The sequence below is a fragment of the Dioscorea cayenensis genome, chromosome 24 (assembly GCF_009730915.1).
Source record: "Dioscorea cayenensis subsp. rotundata cultivar TDr96_F1 chromosome 24, TDr96_F1_v2_PseudoChromosome.rev07_lg8_w22 25.fasta, whole genome shotgun sequence".
Taxonomy (NCBI): Eukaryota; Viridiplantae; Streptophyta; class Magnoliopsida; order Dioscoreales; family Dioscoreaceae; genus Dioscorea; species Dioscorea cayenensis.
Window position 1 is genome coordinate 765,644 of NC_052494.1, and position 24,615 is coordinate 790,258.

Sequence of the window (24,615 nt, forward strand, 5' to 3'; positions counted from 1 at the left end):
ACATGAATAAGAGAAAACTTGAATCTAATGACATACATATAATTATTAGGGAAAATTATACTTTTAGTCCTTGATAATGTTTATATAATTATAATATATATATATATATACTTGATAATGTTTATATAATTATATATATATATATATAATTATAAAACAAAAGATAAGAAAGAGAAGTTGAAGATGAAGTGGGTGCATTGCATAACAAACCCACAAATGATAGTGCTATAGACTCTTTATTCCACCAACTCTCTTTTTTCTTTTTGTCCATAAATAAATTATAAAAATAAAGATATTTTTTTTTCTTCTCTTGATCAATTGCACCAAATATTGACAATGAGCTTCCATCAACTTAAAACACACACACACACACAGGGGAGATTTGAATGATGTGGATGCTGCTTTCTTTCTCTTGTTTCTAAAAATTCAGATTCATGGTTGAGTTCTCACAAAGCTTTTCAACAACTTATCCACTTTGCCCCACAAACATCATATGGTCCATGTTTTTCAATACATCACACAATACATCAACATACATTAATTAGTGTGTGTATGTGATAGTCTTTGTCTCTCTAGAAAAATAAAAAAATAAAAATAAAGATAAAAACAAAAATATTGATCTCCGTTTATTTTGGTTATATATAATTTAAATAAGTAACTAGTAAAAAAAGCCAATGAACTCTTTGTCTATTAGCACTAGATCCTCTACATAAGTTGTTTATGTTCTTGTCGAGAAAATTAGTTTGAATCTCAGCTTACGCAAGGTGAGAATACTCAATACATACATGTTGAGATATTAACTCCACAATTGTACACGTCTTTGACTAAACTTATCTATTTTATCAAAAAAATAAAAAAAAATGTTTGAGTTTTAGAGATGAATTTTGCTATTAAAAAATAGTTTATTTGGACTGCATCTAACCGAATATTAGAGATGGTATAATTTATTTATTTTAATTTTTAATTAAAATAATTTAACATACATCATGAAAGCGTAGAATAATTAATATGACTAATAAAAATAAACTAATATATATATATATCAAGAAAACATAGTCATTACATTGGTTTGCTAAAATGAGAATATTATGGAATAAACTAAAGATTTTTTTTTTTTTAATTTGGTTTAATGGAGAGAGAAATATGGAATATGATTTAAGTGATAAAAAGGTATATAATTTTTCTTTACATACGATAATTAATATAATAAAATTTAAATTTGTATATACACTAATAGAAGTTTCTTATCTTATTGTATAATTTTTTGTTTAAATTTGTTATAATATACTTGCCATTTAGATATATTTATTTCCTTACCTCATCTATTTAGCAACATTATTATTAAATAAATATTCTTATGTATAGAAATAAACTTATATATAAACAATCATTTTGATTTATTTAACATATTATTATTTTCTTTGTTCTTCCCCTTGACTATATATATATATATATTTTAATTGATTATATATATATATATATAAAACTTAAAAGAAAATGATTAAGTAGGTTTCTCTGTGTCATTAATTCATTAATGTATGTTGAAGTCATCATGGATGCCTCCTATCAATCCAACACTGTTAGCTTTTGCATGTGCAAATCTTCATTCTTCTTCTTCTTTGCCTTTTGTGGTTCTTCTTACTTTTTGAAGAAGTCATTCAATCTAGAACTTGTAATAAAATCATTTGAGCATTTAAAATTCAAATTCTAATTTTCAATAATTATATATATATATATATATATACACCATGTGCCTCAAACTCTTTCAATTTTCTAAAACAGTCCTTAAAAAATATTTACTATTTTCAAAAATTTTACTTTTAAATTTGAAGTCAATTAAAATTACAAAATTACTTCTATTTATCTTCATATTCAGTATATTCTTATCTGCACTATTGTTTTTGCTGTCTCTTTTATATTTGAATCATTTCACTTATGTTTAGTGTTATTTTGTGCCCCTGGTAGTGTCAGAAATATTTTTTTATGACATTTTATTAAATTATTAAAAACATAAGATATATAAAAAAATCTCAAAAAACAAAGACAACAATATATATATATATATATATATATAAATAATTAAAAACTCTTTGTATATTTTGATTCTGATAATATAGTTCATCTTTCCTTTTCCTTATATATATATATATATATATATATATATATATATTTTTTTTTTTGCAACGTAAAATATAGATAGTGGAGATGATGCACTTGTTCATAAAAGAACAAGAAGATGATAGTTGTAATTACACTATAAAACATGCATGAGCTTTTTTTATGGTCATTAGAGACTAATAACTTTATTTGGTCAAAGTCCAATCTAATAACAAATACATCACTAATTAATGAACTCATTAAAAAAAAGAAAAAGCTTCTTATGATCTTTTCTTTTCTTTTCTTTTTCTTTCCTTTTTTTTTTTTTAAATATAAACACTTTTGCTTTAACTCTCATTCTTTTTCCATGAAAAATAATGCTGGGCCATGGGATGCAAGAGAAGAGGAAACAAGGATTTAATTACATATTAAAGAAGACACTCCCTTTGTTTATGTATAAAATGTCCTATTCGTCCCTTTTTATCTGTTTTTTTATTATATTAAAAAATATTTATTATAAATATTTTTCTTTTAAATTTAATCTTCTTTTTAAAATAGTCATTGAATATATAGAGTTTGATATATCTAGGTAAAAATATTTAAGAGTAATTTTTGGAAGTTAAGTAAAATTTTTATTAAATGTCATGAACCAAATAACATTCGGTTATTCAGGAAATATCTATATATGGATGGAGGGAGTATATAATTAGTATTTTCGCTTATGAAATAAATTTTTATTATTTTCCATGCTAAAATTAACATAAACTAATTTATAATAAGTACTAAGCAAAGCAATATAATTTTATAAAATAATTAAAAATGTCAAATAAATATACTAAATGTTAGCAATGAAGTTTTAACTTTAACAATTCATATGATTATTATTCATAGTATGAGACTACTAACGTATTGGTGATTTGGTATTTATATGAATTAAGTATTATTTAATAAAATGAAATATAAACTAGATTAGATATATACACACACTTTAGAGTGGTTAAATGAATCAAAATTAAGTTAATTAGACACTGATCATGAATTAAGATAAAAATAATATACATGTATAGATTGCATATGGCCTAAAATTATTTGTAATTGGGTATAATTTTATTTTATTTTTCAAGTAATCCAATTGGAATTCATAGTAAAATTACATACAAAAGAAAAAATACTATAATTTTATATCATTTAATTTGTAATTAATAGGTAATTAATTTTTCATTAAGCGATACAATTTCAACTATACTTATAATAGTTATAGATTTTTCATGCAGAAAACTAGCTATAACTCAGTTGAATTAGGGCACTTAGTACTTACGAGTTTGTGGTTTATTTGTTTTTAAAATAAAATATAAATATAAAAATCATCATGTAATTTTTTTTAAAGAAAACTCACATATACTTTTACCCAATTGATATATAATTTTTTTAATTTAATTTTTAATAAATAAAATTGATGGATATGTTTACACAGATAAAAATTATTAGTCATCACTCATCAGAGGTCATTAGTAGAATTTTTAGAAATATAAATTTATGTAAATTTAGAATAAATTAATCATTGTTTAATATTTTATTCGTTTCCTTTATTTTGACATGGAGTATACAAACATCAATCTTATGTTTGGGGGATATAATTGTAATTTCAATGCCCAAGGGTATATTTGTAATTGTGTGCTTCAAGAGTTATAACAGTGGAGTTATATAAGCACAAAAATTACATTTATACCCTTTTATAATTTGAAAATACAACAGACATATGAGTAGTATATATGTCATTCAAATGTTTCTCTAGGGGTACAAAAGTAATTTTTCTCATGGAAACATTAAATCACATCAAACTTTAAAAAAAGGGAAATGATATATGTAAATTTTTTTTCTATAAAAGTATATTAGTAATTTTACATAAAGCAAAATTACTTACCTATCCCCATTGAAACATTGATAATTACCAATGTATATAGATAACATACATTATCCTGTGAAGGGGTATATTTGTACTTTAACATTGACAGGGGTATATAAGTAATTTGACTGACAGAGTTCACTGATTCCTCATTCTCTTCGCGCGCGCGCGCTCTTTGAAGTTTGGGAGCTGTTCTTGGTCTCGCCGGAGAATCGAAGGAGATGGAGAACGAGATGGAGTGGTTTACTTGGGATTTGGCCGGGCTTTACAAGAAGGACGGATCACCGGCGACGATTTTCACAGAGACCTCAGAATTTCATCCGGATTCGTTGCCATTGTTGAGGTTTTTATCTTTTGATTCGTTGTTTTTTTAATTTCTTTTTTGTGATTTGAATCTAGGGTTTTCTGTTGGTTTCCAGAGTTTCTTTTTCTTTTTCTTTTCTAATTGATTGTGTTCTTGGTTGTTTCTTTGCATTTTCTAGTGCTAATTACTAAAAAAAAAACAGATCTTTTGTTCTTTTTTTTCTCAAAGCGTTCGTTTATTGCGATTTGTGTTAATTTCTAGGGTTTTTGTTACCTGATTGATGAAATCCTTGGTTGTTTCTTTGGATGTTGTTTTTTGATTCTTTCTAGGACTTGTATATATTTGTTAAAAAGCAAATCTTGTGGTTCTGTTTCTTAGATTTTAATTTTTCTAATTGATGCTTTCTTTGTGGTTCTTTTTCTATTCTTGGTTTGTTTTCTTGCTAGGGTTTGTGCAATCTTGAGAAAAAAAATCACATCTTTGATCCAAGTTTTAATCTTCATTCTCTGAGCCTTGTTCCTTTTTATTCCAATTATATCCTTTTTCAATTGGAATTTATGTAATATGGAAGTCAATTCTCTTGATGAAATTTCCGTTCTTTGGGAAAAATGTTCAGTGGCACAAGTGAACGTGAGGCTCAACGCTATCTTCAGGTTTGGCACAACAGTTCTTTTTATCTTAATATTAATTTCTTTTATTTATTGTTCTTATGAAAAAAATAATTTATCATGATTTATAATTTATGTCTGGAAAATGAAATCTAGATTCAGAGCTGTATGTTATTTTGCATTTAGTTGTTTTCAATGCTTGTTGTGTCTTGAAATAATCATTGTTGCTATAAAATTGATAGTTTCGTATTCATCACAGTATTTCTTTTCATTTTGAAAAATTTACCATGAATTGTAGTTGTTCTTGATGTTGATTATGTAATAACTAAATCATTCTGTGTTCATTGTCTCAGCAGAATCATTGTTGCCATTAAATTAATACTTTGTATTCGTCATAGTAATCTTATCATTTTGAAAAATTTACCATGAATTGTAGTTGTTCTTGATGTTGATTATGTAATAACCAAATCATTCTGTGTTCATTATCTCAGATGAATCATTGTTGCCATTAATGTAATAGTTTGTATTTGTCACAGTATTCTTATCATTTTGAAACATTTACTATAACTCATATTGAAATCTTCAATGGAAATCAGAGCTGCAATCTATCAGGCATGTAGTTGTTTCTTGATGTTGACTGTTGAGTATGTAATAACCAACAATTATTCTCTGTTCATTATCTCAGCAGAATCATTGTTGCCATGAAAATAATAATTCCTATTTGTTGTAATATTTCTTATCCTCCTGAGAAACTTACCATAGTTTTGATCTTCAATGAAAATATAATCCAGAACACCAATCGGTAATTCTTTATTCCTTCTGGGTTGCACACTAAATTGCATTCTAATTGTTCTCAATATTGATTGTGTAACAACTAACAAGTATCAACTCTGTTCAGTTGTTTCGTCTTAATGTTTGTTATCCTTATGGAATAATTACCATGCAACCTAATCTATATCTCATCTTGCATAGTTAGTCGTTCTTTATGTTGATGAATAATAACTGACAATTGTTGGCTCTGTTCAGGATCTCGGAAAAATTATTGCTGCCATGGTAGCAGAAAAAATTGCTCCTCAAAACAAATTGTATATTTGGCGAAGAAATTTATGGGCCATCAACATTGTTCTTCATTCGTATTTCGCAACTTCTGCATCACCTGTTTCCTTTGGTGAAGTACCACTTTTCCCTTCCCTTGATGCCGAAATTTATCCGGGCAGAAAACGTTCGATGCTCTTCTGGTATTTTTCTGGATGTGGTCGTTGGATCGATGACATTGAACGATTAGTGTTCCAAGGACATCCTTCATCACCAGAAAGATTACCCTTTCTTTTCTTTATTCGTTATACTGCAAAGGTAATAACACATCAGACCTTGCAACTGTCCAATTATTTCAAGCACAAGCTCTGAAATGCACTAAATGGAATTTAGTTCATTGATACAATGCGGTTGTTTGAACTTTGATGTGATTATTATATTTCTCTGAAGGTGTGGAATATTTACCAACGCACACGCTTCGAATTGATGAAGACCGAAATTCTTAGGTCTTGTTCTTTATCGACACTTGCACGTTCGACGGCAACCTCAGATAACTCGCATAGATCTCCTCGATCACCATTCGAAACAAATAAACAATTTGCAGGTATCATATGTTTTTTTAATGGTTTTTAGTTTAGAGATAACCATTGAAAGTTCTTTTTTTTTCCCCAATTTCTGTTACTTGTTTATGTAGAATTTCATTCATGTTTTTCCCTATGCAGAACTTGTGGATGTGTCAGATATTATATCTGTGAGTAACATTTTGTTGAAATTATTATGCAAAGATTAAACTTTAACATCCTTCAGCAATATATATATATATATATATATATGTAAATATGTTCTTAGGATTGATAAGTGTTTCTTGTTTCCTTGCATTTGCAGCTGTATGAAAGTATGAAGATTTGAGAGAAAGTTGGTTTTCTGCAGATTATCAAGTAATCAACTTAATTTTCTGCAAATCTATGTGTTGATAAATAAGAATTTTGCATTCAATTTTTGTGCATAATAATGCATGCATGCATGCATAATAATAATACAGTTGGTATTCTCATGTTGTATATATCCTTTGCTTAAAATGAATTTGATTTACAATTTGTATTAGTACTTCATAAAGAAAGAATACAATATTTGGCCAAGCTTATCTATCTACAACAAGCACATTAATCCAATTATTTGATTTTTGATTGCCAATTAGGTTTATTTTGACTTCATTGATGAGTTCAATTGGAGTTTAATTGGCTTGATTTCATTAAGGATTCTTCTATATGATATTTTATGTAAATGAAATAGTGTATATAATTTTGTGAAGGTAAAATCAAGTTCTTATAAATTTTAGACACATAACATGAATTAAGATAAAAATAATATAGTTGAAAAGAATGCGTGTAGCATGAAATTATTGTAATTCGGTTTAATTTCAATTATTTATTTATTTTTTTTTCGGGTAATTTAATTAGAATTCACAGTAAAATTACATTCAAGGAAAAAAATACTATAATTTTAGATTATTTAATTTGATTTTTTCATTAAGTGATGCAATTTCAGCTATATTTGTAATAATTATTTACATATAAATAGTATTATTTTTATTAATTTCATGTAGAAAACTAGCCATAATTAAGTTGAATTAGGGCACTTAGCATTTATTTGTCTGTGGTTTATCTATTTATATATATATATATATATATGAATATTAAATTCATCTGGTAAATTTTCTTTTTAGGGGTTGTTTGGTTCCCCGTATTTCAAATTACAGTGTAAGTCAAATTACAGTGTAAGTCAAATTACTGTATTTTAACTTACATGTAGAAAACTAGCCATAATTAAGAAAACTCACAAACTCATAAACTCATATATACTTTTACCCAACTTATTTAAAATACATGAATTATTTTTAAGATTTAAATTTTTTTTAATGATATCATGGTTTTCTTTTACTCAATTTGACTTTTTTATTAAAAAAAGATTTAATAACATAATTTTATTTATTTAATTTTTCATAAATAAAAATTGATGGCTATGTTCAAGAGGAGTCATACAAATACAAAATTACTTTTTCAACCCTATGAAAAACATTAAATTACATATATACCCTTCCATAATTTGAAGATACAACAGACATTTGGTAGTATATATATGTGATTTAATGTTTCACTGTAGGGGTACAAAAGTAATTTTCTACATGGAAACATTAAATCACATCAAAAACTTCAAAAAAAATTACAGGGACTGATATATATAAATTATTTTTTCTATATGAGTATATTAGTAATTTTACATAGAACAAAATTACTTATCTACCCCACTGAAACATTTATAATTACCAATATTTATCTCTTACATACACCCTCGTGTAAAGGGGTATATTTGTACTTTAACATTGATAGGGGTATATAAGTAATTTGACTGACAGAGTCCACTGGTTTCTCATTCTCTTCGCGCGCTCGCGCTTTGAAGTTTGGTAGCTGGTCTTGGTCTCGCCGGAGAATCGGAGAAGATGGAGAACGAGATGGAGTGGTTTACGTGGGATTTGGCCGGGCTTTACGAGAAGGACGGGTCACCGGCGACGATTTTCACAGAGACCTCCGAATTTCATCCGGATTCGTTGCCATTGTTGAGGTTTTTATCTTTTGATTCGTTGTTTTTTTTCATTTCTTTTTTCTGTTTTGAATCTAGGGTTTGTTGTTGGTTTCCAGAGTTTCTTTTTCTTTTTCTTTTCTAATTGATGATGTTCTTATTTGTTTCTTTGCATCTTCTTGTGTTAATTACTAAAAAAAATAAGAACTTTTGTTCTTTTTTTGTAGAAGCGTTCGTTCATGTTGATTTCTAGGGTTTTTGTTACCTGATTGATGAAATTCTTGGTTGTTTCTTTGGATGCTGTTTTTTGATTCTTTCTAGGACTTGTATTTATTTCTTAAAAAGCAAACCTTGTGCTTCTGTTTCTTAGATTTTAGTTTTTCTAATTGATGCTTTCTTTGGGGTTCTTTTTCTATTCTTGGTTTGTTTTCTTGCTAGGGTTTGTGCAATCTTGAGAAAAAAAAAATCACATCTTTGATCCAAGTTTTAATCTTTCATTCTCTGAGTCTTGTTCCTTTTTAATGCAATTATATACTTTTTCAATTGGAATTTGTATAATATGGAAGGCAATTCTCTTGATGAAATTTTCATTCTTTGGGACAAATGTTCAGCGGCACAAGTGAACGTGAGGCTCATCGCTACCTTCAGGTTTGGCACAACAGCTCTTTTTATCTTAATATTTATTTCTTTTATTTCTTGTTCTTATGAAAATACTAATCATGATTTATAATTTATGTCTGTAAAATATAATCTAGATCATCAACATGTAAATCTTTAATGCTTCAGAGCTGTATGTTATCTTGCATTTAGTTGTTTTCGATGCTGGTTATGTAATAACTAACAATTGTTGTGCCTTGAAATAATCCTTGTTGCCGTAAAATTCATAGTTCGTATTCATCACAGTATTTCTTATCATTTTGAAAAATTTACCATGACTTGTAGTTGTTCTTGATGTTGATTATGTAATAACCAACAATCATTCTCTGTTCATTATCTCAGCAGAATCATTGTTGCCATAAAATTAATAGTTCGTATTCATCACAGTAATCTTATCATTTTGAAAAATTTACCATGAATTGTAGTTGTTCTTGATGTTGATTATGTAATAACTAAATCATTCTGTGTTCATTATCTCAGCAGAATCATTGTTGTCATGAAATTAATAGTTTGTATTGTTCACAGTATTCATATCTTTCTGAAAAATTTACCATAACTTATATTGAAATCTTCAATGGAAATCAGAGCTGCAATCTATCAGGCATGTAGTTGTTCTTGATGTTGATTATGTAATAACCAACAATTGTTGTCTGTGTATTATCTCAGCAGAATCATTGTGGCCATGAAAATAATAATTCCTATTTGTTGTAATATTTCTTACCCTCCTGAAAAACTTACCATAGTTTAGATCTTCAGTGAAAATGAAATCTAGAACACCAATCCGTAATTCTTTATTCTTTCAGAATCATTGTTAATTCTTTTAACAATTATCATCTTAATATTTGTTATCCTAATGGAAGAATTTCTACAATTTATATCTGCAGTTAAAATCATATGCAGAACACTAATCTATAACTCATCTTGCATACTTAATTGTTCATTATGTTGTTGAGTAATAACTGACAATTGTTAGCTCTGTTCAGGATCTCGGAAAAATCACTGCAGCCATGGAAGCAGAAAAAATTGCTCCTCATCACAAATGGTATATTTGGCGAAGAAATTTATGGGCTATCAACATTGTTCTTCGTTCGTATTTGGCAACTTTGGCGAGTTCTTCTGTATCACCTGTTTTCTGTCGCGAAGTACCATTTTTCCCTTCCCTTGGTGCCGAATTTACTTTGCTCGGGCAACCTGATTTGTTCGTCGGGTATTTGACTCTATGTGCTTATTGGATCCATGACGTTGAACTATTAGTGTTCCAAGGACATCCTTCATCACCAGAAAGATTACCCCATCTTTTCCTTACTCGTTATACTGCAAAGGTAATAACACATCAGATCTTGCCATTGGTCATCCATTTCAACCACAAGCTCTGAAATGGAATAACTGGAATTAGTTCATTGATACAATGCAGTTGTTTGAACTTTGATGTGATTATTATCTTTCTTTGAAGGTGTGGAATATTTACCAACGAATTGAATCGATGAAGACGGACAGTCTTATGGCTGGTTCTTTATTGCCACTTACACTTCCGACGGCAACCTCAAGTAATTCTCCTCAATCTCCTCAAACAGCATTCGGAACTAGTGAACAAGTCACAGGTATTATGTGTTCTTAATGGTTTGTAGTTTAGCGATGACTAGTTAAAGATTTTTCTTTCCCAATTTTAGTTACTTGTTTAGGTAGAATTTCATTCTTGTTTTTTCCTATGCAGATAGTGTGGATGAACCGGATATTACATCTGTGAGTAACATTTAAACTTTAACATCCTTTAGAAATTTATATATATATATATCATGATTGATAACTGTTTTTTGTTTCATTGCATTTGCAGATGTTAGAAAGTTTAAAGCTTTGAGAGATGGTATTCTGCAGATTATCTAGTTATCAACTTAATTTCCTCCTGCAGATCTATGTGTTGATAAATAAGAATTTGGATTCATCCTTTGTGCATACATATGGTTTGAGCTGGTGGTTTTCCATGAACCCTTCCGAACCAGGGCTGCTGCAACTTGATACACATGAAATTTAAAACAATGTCTTCAATTCAATTTTATTTTGACAGCTTTATGTTGTATATATCCTTTGTTTTTACCCATTTAAAATACTATACTGCAGACACTATTCCATTTGCCATCAATGGCAACAAATGAATAAAAGAAGAGAAAATTCTAATTTTAGTTTTTTACATGGCAGCTTCCCATTTTCTTTATTCTTAATATAAATTTGATTTACAATTTGCATTTACTTCATAAATAGAGAATAAAATATTTGGCCAAGCCTATCCACAACACAGGTACACAAATCCAATTATTGATCAACTCTGCCACCAAAGACTTTTCAACAAGACTTTGTGAGCTTGATTGTAGAGACAGCGTATTTTGATTTCATGGATAAGTTTAATTGCCTAGTTTTCTCAAGAGTTCTTGACTCTGATATTTATGTAAATGAAATAATTTCTCTAATTTTGTAAATGTAAAATCAAGTTTATAAACATGATGAAATACAATAAATAAAATGTCAGGCAATAACTTTCAACTAATTTTCTGACCTAATTTTTAATAAGCAAATGAAAAATTTTGGACAAGTCCACAGAAATAGTAACTATAATCAAAGAATTTCACCACTAGAGAATATACCACATCACAAAAATTTAGTTCTAAGTTCTAACACAATGGCATTCCATATCAGTAACATACTTGAGCATTACCCTGACAAGGCTGTAACTTTAACTACCCATTTCAGAGTAATAGAAAAATAGTAAATAATGCAATGAAGAAATAGCATGAACCAGTAAGACAATAGAAAATAGCTAAATGTGAATTACCGACAGAATTATACCTGATCAGCTCTCAAAGATGCTCAGCTGATGCTAAAAATATTAATTATCATACAGATGAAACCGCTTTTAACTCAAGAGGTAATAAGTTGCATAAATCCTTGCCATGACTGGGAAATCTCCAATCTGAATAACAAATATAAGAACATAGAAACAGGTAGTAGTGCCAAAAAGTGAGCAAAACATACCCCATGGTTGATGTGACACAAGCCAAACCATGATAGAAGAAGTCTTACAACTCTATGTATTTCTCAAGTCTGAAAGAACTCTAAAAGAGCTCCTTGCTGTAGCTCTTAGAAACTCTCACAACTTAAAATCAACTTCCAAAACAAATAAATCTACTTGGGTCCAATATCCTTCAGTGCACATATTTGTTCTTCACCCATGGCACACATGACACTCACAACCAGATCTTTACCTTCTGCAAAACCTTCTTTGATCTGAGGATAAAGAAAAAGAGTTAAGTCAGGATAAGTGACCAAAAGTAAAGAGGAAAGAGAAAACACCAAAAGTAGCATACACTGATTTCTGAGAATGCACATCCCATATGCCATTTTGTTTTTCACATCCTCTCTGATTATGTTTGCGCGAGCGCACACACACACACGAGTAAAAGTTTAAAAGACTCAAATCAAATCCTCTGATGGATTTGAAATGTTAAAATGATATGCAGAGACCATTACATAACATCATAGTGCAATTGATTGGAAAATCTAGACTGCTAAATAAACTACAGCAAGATTTAGCAAAATACTCACATAAGATAAGATAAAATAAAATAAAATAGAAATAAAAATAAAACATCTTGAAAGTTGCTGCACAGGTATAAATACATAGTGTAATGCAAAAATTCACCCATGAAATTAGTTGGAAATTTTCCATTGCCAAAGAGTCCAAAGATGGAAAATGGAATACTACATTAAGTTATATTACACACAAATGAGGCTCGAGAGAAAAAATTAACAAAAGTAGCCAAGAAGATGTATCTTGCAAACTCACCTGAGTCAGCAAGGTTTCATCAGTAGGAAGCTTCAGATCATCTTTGGTGCCACCACTTTCAGTCAGCAGGCTAAGCTGCAGGATCCAGTTATTTTTTCAACCATATATACAAGAAATGAGATGACAAACAAAGGGGGTGAAAAAAGAAAGAACAGAACATACAAATCCATCCTCAGCTATATCAATCAGCTGATAATCAGTACGAGTAACATGAGGAACCTGTGAGAGACCAAAAGTAAAACATATTGTAGGCAGTATAAGAAAGGAACACAGAATAATAGGGCAACACGCCACCACCACATTATGAACTTATGATCACAACATGCTTACATCACAGTTATGAGAAGAAGGCACAATATCCTCAAGCTTCTTTGCAGTGAAAATGTCTATGCCAACAAAGTGACACTTTGCATGGCCATGCTTACCAGTCTTTGAGGTAGAAACCTCCACAACCTAGGGCACAAATCACACACAAACTCAACTCTTAGAACAATGTAAGCTTGAAAAACATTAAATTTTATTGTGGAAAGAAGCTGAAGCAACATTTACAAATATAGAGAATATTCATGAAATGAAACAATAAATTAAAACGAAACAATTTACTGTCTAACAATATACATGATTGGCCAACAGCAGTGAAAAAATTAACCAAATGAAATTATTTTCTTGATGCCTGAAAATTTTTAAACCCCGCCAGTGGCCGTTAAAGTACAAGTCATCATTAAGTTTGGCCGCCAAAAGAGAGAAGCATGTTCATGGCTCTTGAAGTATACAAATTTGTTTGTTTTGGCCACTCCAAATAATGTAGACTCACACAAATGTTCCATATGTTTCGCAGCATAACCGGACACATTGGATAGAGGGGCAAAAAGACAAAGTGAACCATGACCGGAACTTTGGGGTTCCGTAGTGACCTTAACACTTAATTCCATTCATGTACTACTTACAAGATACTTGCATCCCTCTGAATTCTCAGTCAAACAACTATTACACCCAAAAAACAAGGCTGAGAAATCTACTAACTTAAATGGAAGTCAATACTGGAACTTCAATCCACAACAAAAACTCATAAAAAGCCAATTATATCTCAAAAAGGTGATAATTTTATATAAGAGAAAATAAGCACGTATTCAATCACTTCACCAAAAACAAAAAAGTTTAACCTTCTACATCAAAACATTTCTTTTCCAAAACAAACAAACACTAAATCATAAAACCTTATCATCTTTGAATACAAATTAGAGATCTAACCACTAAAAACAGAATCAAACGACAACAAACAACTAAAAACACAAAGAAAAGACTAACATCACAATCCAACAACGAACCTTGCAAGGCCTGTTCTTGATAACGATGTAGCCATTCTTCCTGATGGTTCCGGCTTGCTGCGGATAGGTCTTCGACGCTCCAGCGTCGGCTTTGGATTCAAAATGGTGCTCCTCGTCCGACATGGCGATGGTTCCTGAGAAACAGACATCGATCGGCGTCAAATCTAGAGATCTAGATCACAGAAAGGAGGAGATTAAGAGGGAGATTAGCCTAGGGTTAGGGTTTACCCGGTTGCGGAGGCGGCTGCGAGACGAGAGTTCCTCCCCTTCGAGACGGAGGAGGCCCGGATTTGAGATCTAGGGCTTCGTTCTCTCCCTAAATATCTGTCCAAGTCCGGGATGAATCCTGACCGTTGATTTGTTCCGACAAATGTACGGCCAGATCTTCTTGAAGAGATAACGATTGAAGTTTTTTTCCATAAATGTTCGAAATTATTATATACTGAATTTTGCATTTGTACGGGGGGATGTGTGACAAAAAAAATCCAAAACCCGTAGCAATTGATTGTTACTTAAATACTCTCTCCGTATATTTTTAATTGTCACATTTTTAATTTTTTCTTTATTTTTTTTATTTGTCATACTATAAATTTTATACAGTATTAAATAATTTATCTTTTAATTTAATATAGTTATATAATTTTTAATAAATCACAATCAACTAAATATCAAATTATATACTCTAATATACTCTACTAGTGGGAGTTTAAATAGGAGTAGATTTGGAAATTAATAAAAAAATTTTTATAAAATATAGGTAATAAATTAACTTTAACCGATTTTTTTTAATCGGTTTGAATTATATAGATGTGACATGTAAAAAAAACGGAAAAGAGTAGTAAATAAGAAAATCCGAATTGAATTGATGATCTATATTTTTTTTATAGTATTATTCATTCATTATTATACACCCTAGATCATTTTTATTTGTTTATTTTAACTAATTCATTTGGATTATCGAAGTTGGTTAATGTTAGTAAATAATTTAAAATATATAAAAATTTATATTAATTTTTAGATATTATATTTATTTAAAATATAATTTAATAAAAATATGTAATTGAATATAATTAATTGAAAATTGCTGATGTAGATATAAAGGATAAATTTGGAAAAAAAAAAGTTTCATATTTTATAAATTTTTTAGCCGGATAATTGAAAATTATAATTTTTTTTAAAATGAGATAAATAAAAAACCGAGGGAGTAATAAAATAAATCCCATGAAAAATGTTCCGGTTCCAATGTCACTTGTGCTCGTCCATAATTTAAAAAAAAACATAATAAAATAAAAAATAAAATGCAAGATTTTTTTTTAAAGTTTATACTTTCCAAATGAATTACTGTGAAATGAACATATTTAATTTACAATTTAATTATTTGAAATATAAGTTTGGTGTAGCTTTGATTATTCACTTCAGTTATTATATTATTTTTTTCATCACTTGTTTAAGAAATTCATGGTAAAAATAGGCAAATTCACTCTCCAAATTTATGGAGAAAAACAAATAAAATAATAAAAATTAATATATGAGTTTAAATCATGTGAAATTTCATTTTATTTTTTAAATTATAAAAAAAATATTATTTTAGTAGTTACTTGTGAATAAATAAATGAAAACTATTATTTAGAGTTTCCATGTAGGAATTTACCTAATAATAATGAAAAAAGCATAAAAATAAATCATAACTCATAAACATAAATAATTAAGCAATATTTTATGGATATATAAACAAAAAATTACATATAATTTAGTTAACATATTTTTCAGGTGTATAAATAGAAAAACTTTTAATTAATTAATTAATTATTGTTTTTATAGAAATGTCAACTTTTCATAAACTTCCAATTCCTCATCAATGTATTTAAAGTACAACGTCTACAAAGAGGACACGTGGACTTTGAGATCCGTGTAATAGGGCGCATAGTGCGGGGTTTTGTAGATCAAATGCTCTCTCTTTCTCTTATCCTTCTAAAATTCTCTACTTTTATTGGTTGCTATTTCCCTCCATGTCCTGCTCCCCCGCCCAAAATCAACGACAAGGTTTCGATTTAGGGCTTTGTTTCGATCCATCTTCCACTTGGTATTGCTTTTCTCTCACTCTCTTTACTTTGATTCATGAGAAAAATCTCTTTTTTTAGTTGTTTGGTTGCTGAATTGATCACTGGAATATATGGACCTTTGGAATTTTTTTAGATAGTGATGAGGAATTGGAAGTTTATTCTTGTTAGTTTAAGTGGAATTTGATATGGTCTTTGATTGGTTTTGTTCTGTAGCCATGGTTGGGGCTGGGATTGAAAAAAAAAAAATTAAGCTTTTCTTGGGAAAAATGAGTGTGATTCAACACCTCTTTTTTGTTTTTTTGGTTGGATTTTGGGGGTGTCAGGTGTGCGCGTTGAATTTGGAAACTGTGTTTTTTTTTTGTTTCTATAATTCTGATATCCATTTAGTTTGTATTTAGTGTTTTGTTGTTCATTTGAATTTATCTTATGGCTTGTGTTTAATCTAAGAAACCAAATCTCTTCCATTTTTTGGGTCTAATTTTCCTTAATCCTAACATAACCATAGGTACAAAATCGTTGCATGGAATTCCATAGAGTTTCTTGTGTTGAGATTCACATACATGTTGCATTTGTCATACATTGATTTCCTTACAGCTAAAATGTTCACATCCTTTCAAGAAGATTTTTTGCTCAGAGTGATGATTATCAATGCTCCTTATTCTTTTTGTTGTGTAGGCCTGTTTGGTTGCTTATTGGATTGTGTGGTGGCAATTGATTACTGTTGCATTGCAAAAGGGTAGTTCTTGAGCCTATACAGGAGCCCAGCCATTAAAAGGTACCACCACAAAGTATTCAAGGTTCTTGTACCAAACAATGCGAGGTGCTATAATAAGCACTTTCTCTTTGGCAAATGGTGGTAGCTGTGGAGCCGCTGCAGCTGCTTTATCAAGAAGTGATATAAGGCTGCTGAATAGGAGATATGTGTCTTCGCTGAGTGAGGGTCTGGACCTTTGGCGTCAATATGGCCTGAGATTACAGTCAGCAAACTCAAGTAGGTCAAAGGGGTTGGGAAGGGTGAGGGCTACTTGGTTATTTAGGGGAAATGACAAAGGGATGGATGCGAACTTGGAGCGCAGTGAGACTGCTAATGAAGACATTTTGATATTCTTTTTCCAGTTGGACCTGGAGACTCGAATACAAGTAACTCTTGTCATTCTTTACTCATTTTCTTTTTCTTTTGATTATTTTAAATGGCAAATTTGCTTAGCAATTTTTTTTACATATAAAATATTTATTGAAGATAGCTACTTCTTTCCTTATGTATGTAAAGCCTGCATAATATCTTCTGGTGGTCTCATCTGTACTATTGCAGTTTTTTTTTTTTAAATGATGTTTCAACAATATATTTTTTGATCATCTTCTCCTGTTGGGCTTTATGATTGCAGTATGCCCTGAATACAGAACAATTTGACGTAGCACAGCAATTAAGAGAGAAGTTGGCTGAGGTATGCAACTTTCAAATTATTTATATCTAGCCAGTTTTTTCCAAACGAAGTTTTTTACCAGTTGAAGCAATGAACTGTTTTTGTGTGCTGAATGTCTTTCTGCCTCATTTTTGGGGGCAGGTTGAAACACAAATAATCAAGCAACAGGAAGCTAGAAGAGGTTCATCGTCCAAGAGTGAAGCTCAAGATCAGGCTTTACATATTTTACGTCTCCGGTGAGTCCCCTTATTTATTTTTTTATTTTTCTGGTAGCTTGTGCAGGACATAATCATCACTTCTGCTTTGAGTGATACTAGTATGATGTTAACATTTGTCCTGAATGTGTTCATATTTGCTTCTTTCTTTGCAGTGCAGACATGCAAAAAGCTATAGACAGTGAAAACTATGGTGTGGCTGCTCAGTTGCGTGATGAAATTACTAAACTTGAGGTTAAAAAAGAACCTAATGCATACTTGTATTTTGCTGATTATCTCAAAAATTATATCCTACAGCTTGGCTAGCCATCATTATCAGGATTACCCTTGACCATGTAAGGGTTTTAGGTTAGCTGATGCAAATCTTGTTTGCAGGCTGAGTCTTTGGCTGCTTCTGCTAAAGCTCTTGCTTATGCAAATGTGCAGTATGCATTTCGATTGGGACAAAAAGTAAAACACAAAATATTTGGTGAGTGCTTCTCGGACCACTCCCCCTTTGTCTTCTCTCTGACATGCACATCTCTTTGTTGAATTTGGAAGTTTCTTGGACCTTTGTTGAATTTGATTCAAGTTTCTGAATACTGGTGAAATTGAGGTTGTCATCCAACTATAGTTTATCTTTGTGATATTGACATAGAGAAAGATGAGAAAAGAATGTATAAGATCACTTGTGCAGCATAACAGCCTTTTCCTCATGTGTAATCATTTTCTCTGACAACTGCTTTGAAGATGTGTACTCTACATTTATGTAAGCTCTGTTTGTTATATTTTGCTTTTAGTACTCAAGGCTGAAGTTCGGCAATGTTTGTCAAGATCCATTGCTATACATATTTCAAACTAATGGTTTCTCCTTTCTTGACACCGCATTTTCACAGGTTATCGAGCAGTAATTTGCGGCATGGATCCTGTATGCTGTGAATCAAGTTCATGGATGGAGGTTGCAAATGTTGATAAGTTGTCTCAAGGTCCTAATCAGCCATTTTATCAGGTTAATGGTGTTCTTGACTAGATACTTCCATATCAGTATTAATTAGTGGCTTCCTAATCAAGTTCACAAACTGCCTCATCGGAGACCGCTTGTCCTCTTAGTGGTGTTAAACCTAACAAGTTTTTTTCCACTCTGTTGCAGGTCTTGGTTGATGTACACGCGGATCCAAACTTGCTTGTTGCATATGGTTTGTTTACATTGAGCAAGCTTCAATATTAGCATTTAATCCATTTTGTTTTGGTGCTGAATTGAGGTGTTCCCTCTATATGCACACCATTGTCTTGATAGAACATATTGATTAATCATGTTAATGCTTTTGGAAATCCTTTGATGGTTCATACATAAATCGTGACAATCTTTTGTTAAATCTGGATGTCCATGTGTAGTAATTGGTGCTTTTTTTTTTTAATAGTTACATTGTGTGACTAATATCCTGTTGATAATTTTCTTCCAGTTCCTGAGGAGAATCTGTTAGCTGGTGAAGAACCAGACAGAGTGAGTTCCGAAACAACTTCTGTAACGGCATTGGCTGATGAAGTTTCTGACCCAAGTTCTATTAATCTGTGATGCAGGATAGGTTTGATCACCCATACCTTTCATTTCTGTTTTATGGAATGGATACTGCTGGAGATTTCATCCCGATAAAGCAGCTTCGTGAAAAGTATGGCAGGCCTCGCCATGAAGTTCCTGCTGAACCCAACGACGACAGTGATGAGAGTGCTTAGGGTACAATATCTACGACAACTTCTACTCTTTTAAACACTCACATTGGTTTTTAGAACATCCATTTGATGCGTCGATTTCGCCATTTTTATATGATTTCAGATGTTTCTGACACTGAAGACAGCCTTTAAGTTGAGGGAACAAGAGAATTTGGAATCAGATGGAAACTGTATATATTTCCCATTTTTGTATATATCAATGCTTGAACTCTAAATTTTTTATGCAACTGAATCAAAACCCGAAAAATATAAGTCTGTATTGTTCCAGTTGTCTGATTAATACTTGACTACTCTGTTGATTTAAATAAAATTATAACTGTTCTCACATTGTTGGTGCTCCCCATCTTGCAAGAGATATTGTCACATTGGTTTCTTCCAAATCTGTACAGGCAGTCTTGCTCAGAAAAACAGACAAAATGTACAATCTGTTTTTAAGAATTTAACTCTCAATGCAGGTAGTCTTTGCAGTCTGTCAGAAATAGTACTGGAATAAGCATGAAAGTTTAAACCAAAGGTGCACCAACACTTCCCGGTGGGCACCGTGGTCTTCGGCATCGTCTTGTTGTCCTTCCCCACCCTACGATGCTCTTATCATCGTCCACAGGCTTGGCATTCTTTGGCTCTGATACTGGCTCCACTGCAGGCAAACTTCTAGGCCGTCCTCTTCCCCTTGTTTGCGCCTTTCTCTTTGTCGGACTTGCCTGAGACCAAGGTCCACCAGCAGACCTTGCCAACCCTTCAATGGTTTTCATGTCTTCGATAACTTCATGCCTTGATAATGTTGCGAGGCCCGGCAATATATCTTTCTGAAAGTCTCTTTTCTGTCGCCTCTTCCTTGTCGAGCCTCGTCGAGGCTTTGTCAGTAGTAGCAAAGCAACCGAACCCTTCCGTTCTTCTTCTTGGTCGTCTTGTCCCTGGGAATGACACTGTAACTCTTCCACCTTCATCTCTTCAAGCTTCAATGTCATCGATTCGAATAGATCAAGCCCATCATCATCTAATGATTCAGAGCCAAGATAGTCTTCCCCCTTCAGCTCCTTCTCCATGTCGGATGACAACACGACGTCTGCAAACCAACTCAATGCATCAGATTCAGTTACCAGAGTCTTGTGGCATGTAAGTTTGTCAGCATTGTTGAATGTGTCCTGTGAAATGGCGAAAATGCTCTCTGCTGCTTCTCTGATGCATTGTTCATGCAAGTTCTCAGTTTTGTTCAAACAGTCCGCTTTGAAAGTGTAATCTATTTCTGCAGATTCATCATCTGCCTGACAAGTGACTGGTGCTTCCAAATCAATATTTAGCATGATTTTCCGTGGAGAACCCAAGGAATTTAGATCTATTTGATTCCTAGAGCTTTTACTTCCAGAGGTTCTTTCAAACCGAATCCCCGCCCCCTCATTGCACTTCACATTATCAGTCAAAAACCGGGTCTGAATGTCACTCTGCTTGAATGTCTCAGCAAAAGTAAACCCAAGAATTGTTTTACCAGACAGAGAATTCGATGCCTCATCCATTTCCAAAGTTTGTTGTAATTCCTGCTGACTAGACGTGAAAAGGCCCTTACCATTATTCGGTTTTCCCTCAAATCCTGAAGAAGTTATAGCACAGTTAGCCAGCAGCTGAGTATAGCTCTGCGCAGCATTTCTTTCACAAATTGGTTTCTTTCTGAGCCAAGGGATTCCTCCTGATGATTCCTCGTTTTTCATCGAAGTATCTTGTTTGGTGGCGAAGCCATCAACAATGTCATTTGTACATGCTTGGTTCAGATTCAAAGCTTTGGCGGACTTAACATCAATGCAGTGCAAACTCTTAAAATATTTTGACGATCTGTGACCTTCGGAGGCCCCAAAAGCAGAACTACTATGATTGCTGTTTTGGTTTGGCTTATCAGAGATGAACGATGTGTGGTTGGAGCTATTGTGATTGAACTGCAAATTCACTGTTGAAGGTTTATTAAAGCAAGGAAGTGCTTGAACTGCAATTGGTATGTGGCTTATTTTATTTGACGGCTTTCTCCAAGATGAATCCAGTGGAGAATGACTCCCATTTGTTCGATTTAGCTTCAGTTCTACTGCTTCAGAGACTATCGGTGCTTTCTCATTGTAAAGAGGCAGTACGGAAGAATTGAGACGGTAATGACTTCGCCCTGCAAATTGAGACAAATAAAAGTTATTGGATTCATTTGATCCCACAAACAAGTAAACATATTCACACTTTTGAAGAATTTTTAAGTCTTACCAGAATCTTTTCCCAAGAGAGGCAATTCCTTTGAAGAACATTCTGCGTCCTTGTCTCTTTGATGGCTTCGGGCAGCTGTCTCTGTTTGCAGAGGCAACTTGTTCTCTCGAATAACTTCACAGCCAGTTCCCGTGCTGAAAATGAAGGTGGAAGCAGATCCTATTGCTCTGTCGGAGCATTCTTTTGCCGGCTCATTCAAGTCAGCCAAGTCACAGTTCTTTAAGCGTGAATCCAATTTCTGACTATTTTCTCTGCAACCAGAATTCTCACCAGTTCCCAGAGTAAGTTTCAGATCATTCCCAGGTTGCCTAGTTGCAGCAAATCCCGTTTCATTATCAATATACACATCAGCCGGGAGCTCAAGGTCAAGCATTTTCCGGGGAAACTGGTTAGACTTGGACTTTGAAACCTCATCATCTTTTCGAACCTCCATTTTCAACTGTACTTCGGCAAGATTGAACACTGCTTTGATTCTCATTTAGAAAGTTTAAGGGCACATTCCCAAAAGACAAATGAGATGCACTCAATTTGTTCTCATTTTCTCCTGGTGGTGCTTGAGATAAAAAAGAACTTGTTTGTGATGTGTACAACAAATCTTTTGGCAAACAAAATCTATACAACTCTTTCCTTTTAAGCTCATCCATTAAATTCTTCTGTGTTCTGTAAAGACGGTGGAGTTCATAGACCTATCATAGAAACGTATCGTCATGATCTTCTTATTAGTACAACAATATCACACATTGTATGTAACATCAAACTCGAATGAAACAGTAACATCGACATACCTGTTTCCGGAATATAGCTTCATGTTCAAGCATTGTCCGCTTCAACATCTCTTTATCGTATTCTGAATATCCTAAAACTGTCTTCAGCATGACTTCATTATAGGCATGCCCGTTCCGAGCTTTTCCATCGCAAAAAAGCGACCAACTAACATTTCGGTCGTCATCTTGTCCCCTCATCGGATTATACCCTGGCAGGTAACTTTTACACTGATATTTCGCTCCCATTTCCGTAAAAATACAGAAATTCCGAAGAACAACTCTCAATCAATTCTACAACATTCAATCCTTTTTATCAAAACCTTACTCAATAAGAAGAAAAACAGTGTTTCAATTGTCCAATAAAGAGATTAACCAAATTAATCAACAAATGTGGCAAAATATAAGTGCTAAAAGCATGATGCATCAATTGTCAGATTCAATGTTGCTTTTAACAATACACACCATAATCATAGTCAAGATAAATCAGTTAATTATAGGTATCTACCTCTTCAGACTCGTCGATTTCATTCGATTTGTATCTGCTAACCAAAGCTTGATTTGATTTTCATGTGACCTGAAATCATAAGAAAAAAATCTCAGAAATGCATCAATTTGATTTCTATACATTAATCACCATGAATCCCCAAATAGAAACTAATAGAATTGCAAAACAATCCTGCTTGCAATCAAACAGTCACTTCAATTCCCCAACAAAATCTCACAAAAATGAAGATAAAAAGATTTCAATTTTAATCAGCATAACAACAAACACAATGCTAATACCCAAAATCAAAAATCAAAGATCAAATCAAACTATACAACTTGCAGAACATCAATCAATTTTAAAACTAAGAACATACAGAAAAATAAAATAAAATAAAATAGATACATGACAAAGTAAGAGAATCAAAGATCACAACTTTACCTCCTCAATCAGCATCAGAAACCACCTCCAAACAATTCAGCATCAAAAGAAGCACAAGAAGAAAAGTGATAACTCCCAATCAATGGAAACAAAATCAAGCAATGAAACACAAGTACTTGGTCTACAAAAAACCATCAACACTAAGAATGGCTTCAGATCTTCAACAAATTGATTGTTTTCTCATCTGTTTGCCCAAAAGACATAGCAACAAAGAGAAGATGAGAAGAAGAGATGGACAACAACACAAAGAGAGAGAGAGAGAGAGAGAAAAAGAGAGAAAGAGAGATCCCAGGTGAGAAAATCTCCCAACCAAGAACAAAGCCTTAAACAATGACATGAAAGTTTGTCAACTAGTGGTCTTCTTCTCTACAATTTCTCTACAACTTCTTCTCTCACTAGAAAAATTCATCCATTGATGACTTTCCAATGGATTTCCCCTCAAAATTTTCCCTTTTTTTGACTCCATTAACTGATAAAAAAAGGAAAAATTACAACTTTTTTCATCCAAGATATGGATATTCTCAGATTTAATACAAAAAAAAATTGGATTTTTGAGGAAAAACAAAAAACCACAACTGCTTTTACTTTCAATCCTGCCAAGACAAGCAACAGACCACCCAAAATCTACAAAAACCAGCTGCCTTTTTCTTCCCTTTTATACCCCTGCAAATTTCTCTTAATTACATTTCTACCCAAAAAATTGTTTTTTTTTAATATTTTTTTTTATTTTATATAACTTTAATAAAAGAGTGGCAATTTTTTTCTCCTCAGATGTGAGTTCGACTTCTGACTTTTTTTCTAACTTAATAGTTAAGAGTATGTGACTTATCTATATTTATCAAAATTAATAATAATTTGATTATTTAATTATAAAATTTGCAAAGCAGATATAGTAGAACTAAATAAGCCAAATAAATTATTGA

At 31.8% G+C, this 24,615-nt stretch overlaps 5 protein-coding genes across 6 annotated transcripts; 3 read left to right on the forward strand and 2 right to left on the reverse strand.

Annotated features, from left to right (window-relative positions):
* The first annotated feature begins 4,179 nt into the window (after positions 1-4,179).
* On the forward strand, positions 4,180-6,946 carry LOC120252885. Its single transcript, XM_039261086.1, has 6 exons — positions 4,180-4,346; positions 4,924-4,960; positions 5,942-6,268; positions 6,401-6,554; positions 6,673-6,701; positions 6,836-6,946. Exons 1-6 carry the CDS (start codon positions 4,225-4,227, stop codon positions 6,857-6,859), a joined length of 693 nt encoding a protein of 230 aa, XP_039117020.1. The 5' UTR covers positions 4,180-4,224; the 3' UTR covers positions 6,860-6,946.
* A 1,458-nt stretch (positions 6,947-8,404) lies between these two features.
* On the forward strand, positions 8,405-12,203 carry LOC120252845. The gene is made up of 6 exons (XM_039261033.1): positions 8,405-8,572; positions 9,142-9,178; positions 10,171-10,509; positions 10,641-10,788; positions 10,902-10,930; positions 11,022-12,203. Exons 1-6 carry the CDS (start codon positions 8,451-8,453, stop codon positions 11,043-11,045), a joined length of 699 nt encoding a protein of 232 aa, XP_039116967.1. The 5' UTR covers positions 8,405-8,450; the 3' UTR covers positions 11,046-12,203.
* Positions 12,109-14,686, reverse strand: LOC120252846 (eukaryotic translation initiation factor 5A-like). Its single transcript, XM_039261034.1, has 6 exons — positions 14,582-14,686; positions 14,354-14,487; positions 13,356-13,478; positions 13,188-13,244; positions 13,026-13,100; positions 12,109-12,466 (listed from the first exon to the last, which is right to left on the reverse strand). The coding sequence occupies exons 2-6, from the start codon at positions 14,474-14,476 to the stop codon at positions 12,365-12,367; spliced, it is 480 nt and encodes a 159-aa protein (XP_039116968.1). The 5' UTR covers positions 14,477-14,487; positions 14,582-14,686; the 3' UTR covers positions 12,109-12,364.
* A 1,632-nt stretch (positions 14,687-16,318) lies between these two features.
* LOC120252794 (clp protease adapter protein ClpF, chloroplastic) lies at positions 16,319-20,045 on the forward strand. 2 transcript variants are annotated; one of them, XM_039260954.1, is made up of 12 exons: positions 16,320-16,436; positions 17,092-17,191; positions 17,277-17,556; positions 17,802-17,861; positions 17,982-18,076; positions 18,211-18,289; positions 18,431-18,524; positions 18,931-19,043; positions 19,185-19,230; positions 19,498-19,538; positions 19,616-19,769; positions 19,869-20,045. In XM_039260954.1, exons 3-11 carry the CDS (start codon positions 17,470-17,472, stop codon positions 19,766-19,768), a joined length of 768 nt encoding a protein of 255 aa, XP_039116888.1. In that variant the 5' UTR covers positions 16,320-16,436; positions 17,092-17,191; positions 17,277-17,469; the 3' UTR covers position 19,769; positions 19,869-20,045. The 2 variants fall into 2 exon arrangements, with proteins under 2 accessions (XP_039116886.1, XP_039116888.1); XM_039260952.1 differs by having other exon boundaries at positions 16,319-16,436; positions 17,092-17,556.
* LOC120252795 lies at positions 19,981-24,292 on the reverse strand. The gene is given in 6 exon segments (XM_039260955.1): positions 19,981-21,911; positions 22,004-22,434; positions 22,436-22,689; positions 22,789-23,058; positions 23,273-23,341; positions 23,693-24,292. Coding segments are annotated over 4 exon segments (2,553 nt in total). The 5' UTR covers positions 23,014-23,058; positions 23,273-23,341; positions 23,693-24,292; the 3' UTR covers positions 19,981-20,268.
* Positions 24,293-24,615: the final 323 nt, after the last annotated feature.

Coding starts and splice junctions, on each gene's coding strand:
- LOC120252885 (XM_039261086.1), top strand. CDS start 4,225: ATGGAGAACGAGATGGAGTGGTTTACTTGGGATTTGGCCGGGCTTTAC. Junction 4,961..5,941: donor AGGCTCAACGCTATCTTCAG/GTTTGGCACAAC, acceptor GGCTCTGTTCAG/GATCTCGGAAAAATTATTGC. Junction 6,702..6,835: donor ATGTGTCAGATATTATATCT/GTGAGTAACATT, acceptor TTGCATTTGCAG/CTGTATGAAAGTATGAAGAT.
- LOC120252846 (XM_039261034.1), bottom strand. CDS start 14,476: ATGTCGGACGAGGAGCACCATTTTGAATCCAAAGCCGACGCTGGAGCG. Junction 13,479..14,353: donor TCAAGAACAGGCCTTGCAAG/GTTCGTTGTTGG, acceptor TTTGTGCCCTAG/GTTGTGGAGGTTTCTACCTC. Junction 13,245..13,355: donor CTTCTTCTCATAACTGTGAT/GTAAGCATGTTG, acceptor GGTCTCTCACAG/GTTCCTCATGTTACTCGTAC.
- LOC120252794 (XM_039260952.1), top strand. CDS start 17,230: ATGCGAGGTGCTATAATAAGCACTTTCTCTTTGGCAAATGGTGGTAGC. Junction 18,290..18,430: donor ATGAAATTACTAAACTTGAG/GTTAAAAAAGAA, acceptor TCTTGTTTGCAG/GCTGAGTCTTTGGCTGCTTC. Junction 18,525..18,930: donor AGTAAAACACAAAATATTTG/GTGAGTGCTTCT, acceptor GCATTTTCACAG/GTTATCGAGCAGTAATTTGC.
- LOC120252845 (XM_039261033.1), top strand. CDS start 8,451: ATGGAGAACGAGATGGAGTGGTTTACGTGGGATTTGGCCGGGCTTTAC. Junction 9,179..10,170: donor AGGCTCATCGCTACCTTCAG/GTTTGGCACAAC, acceptor AGCTCTGTTCAG/GATCTCGGAAAAATCACTGC. Junction 10,789..10,901: donor AACTAGTGAACAAGTCACAG/GTATTATGTGTT, acceptor TTTCCTATGCAG/ATAGTGTGGATGAACCGGAT.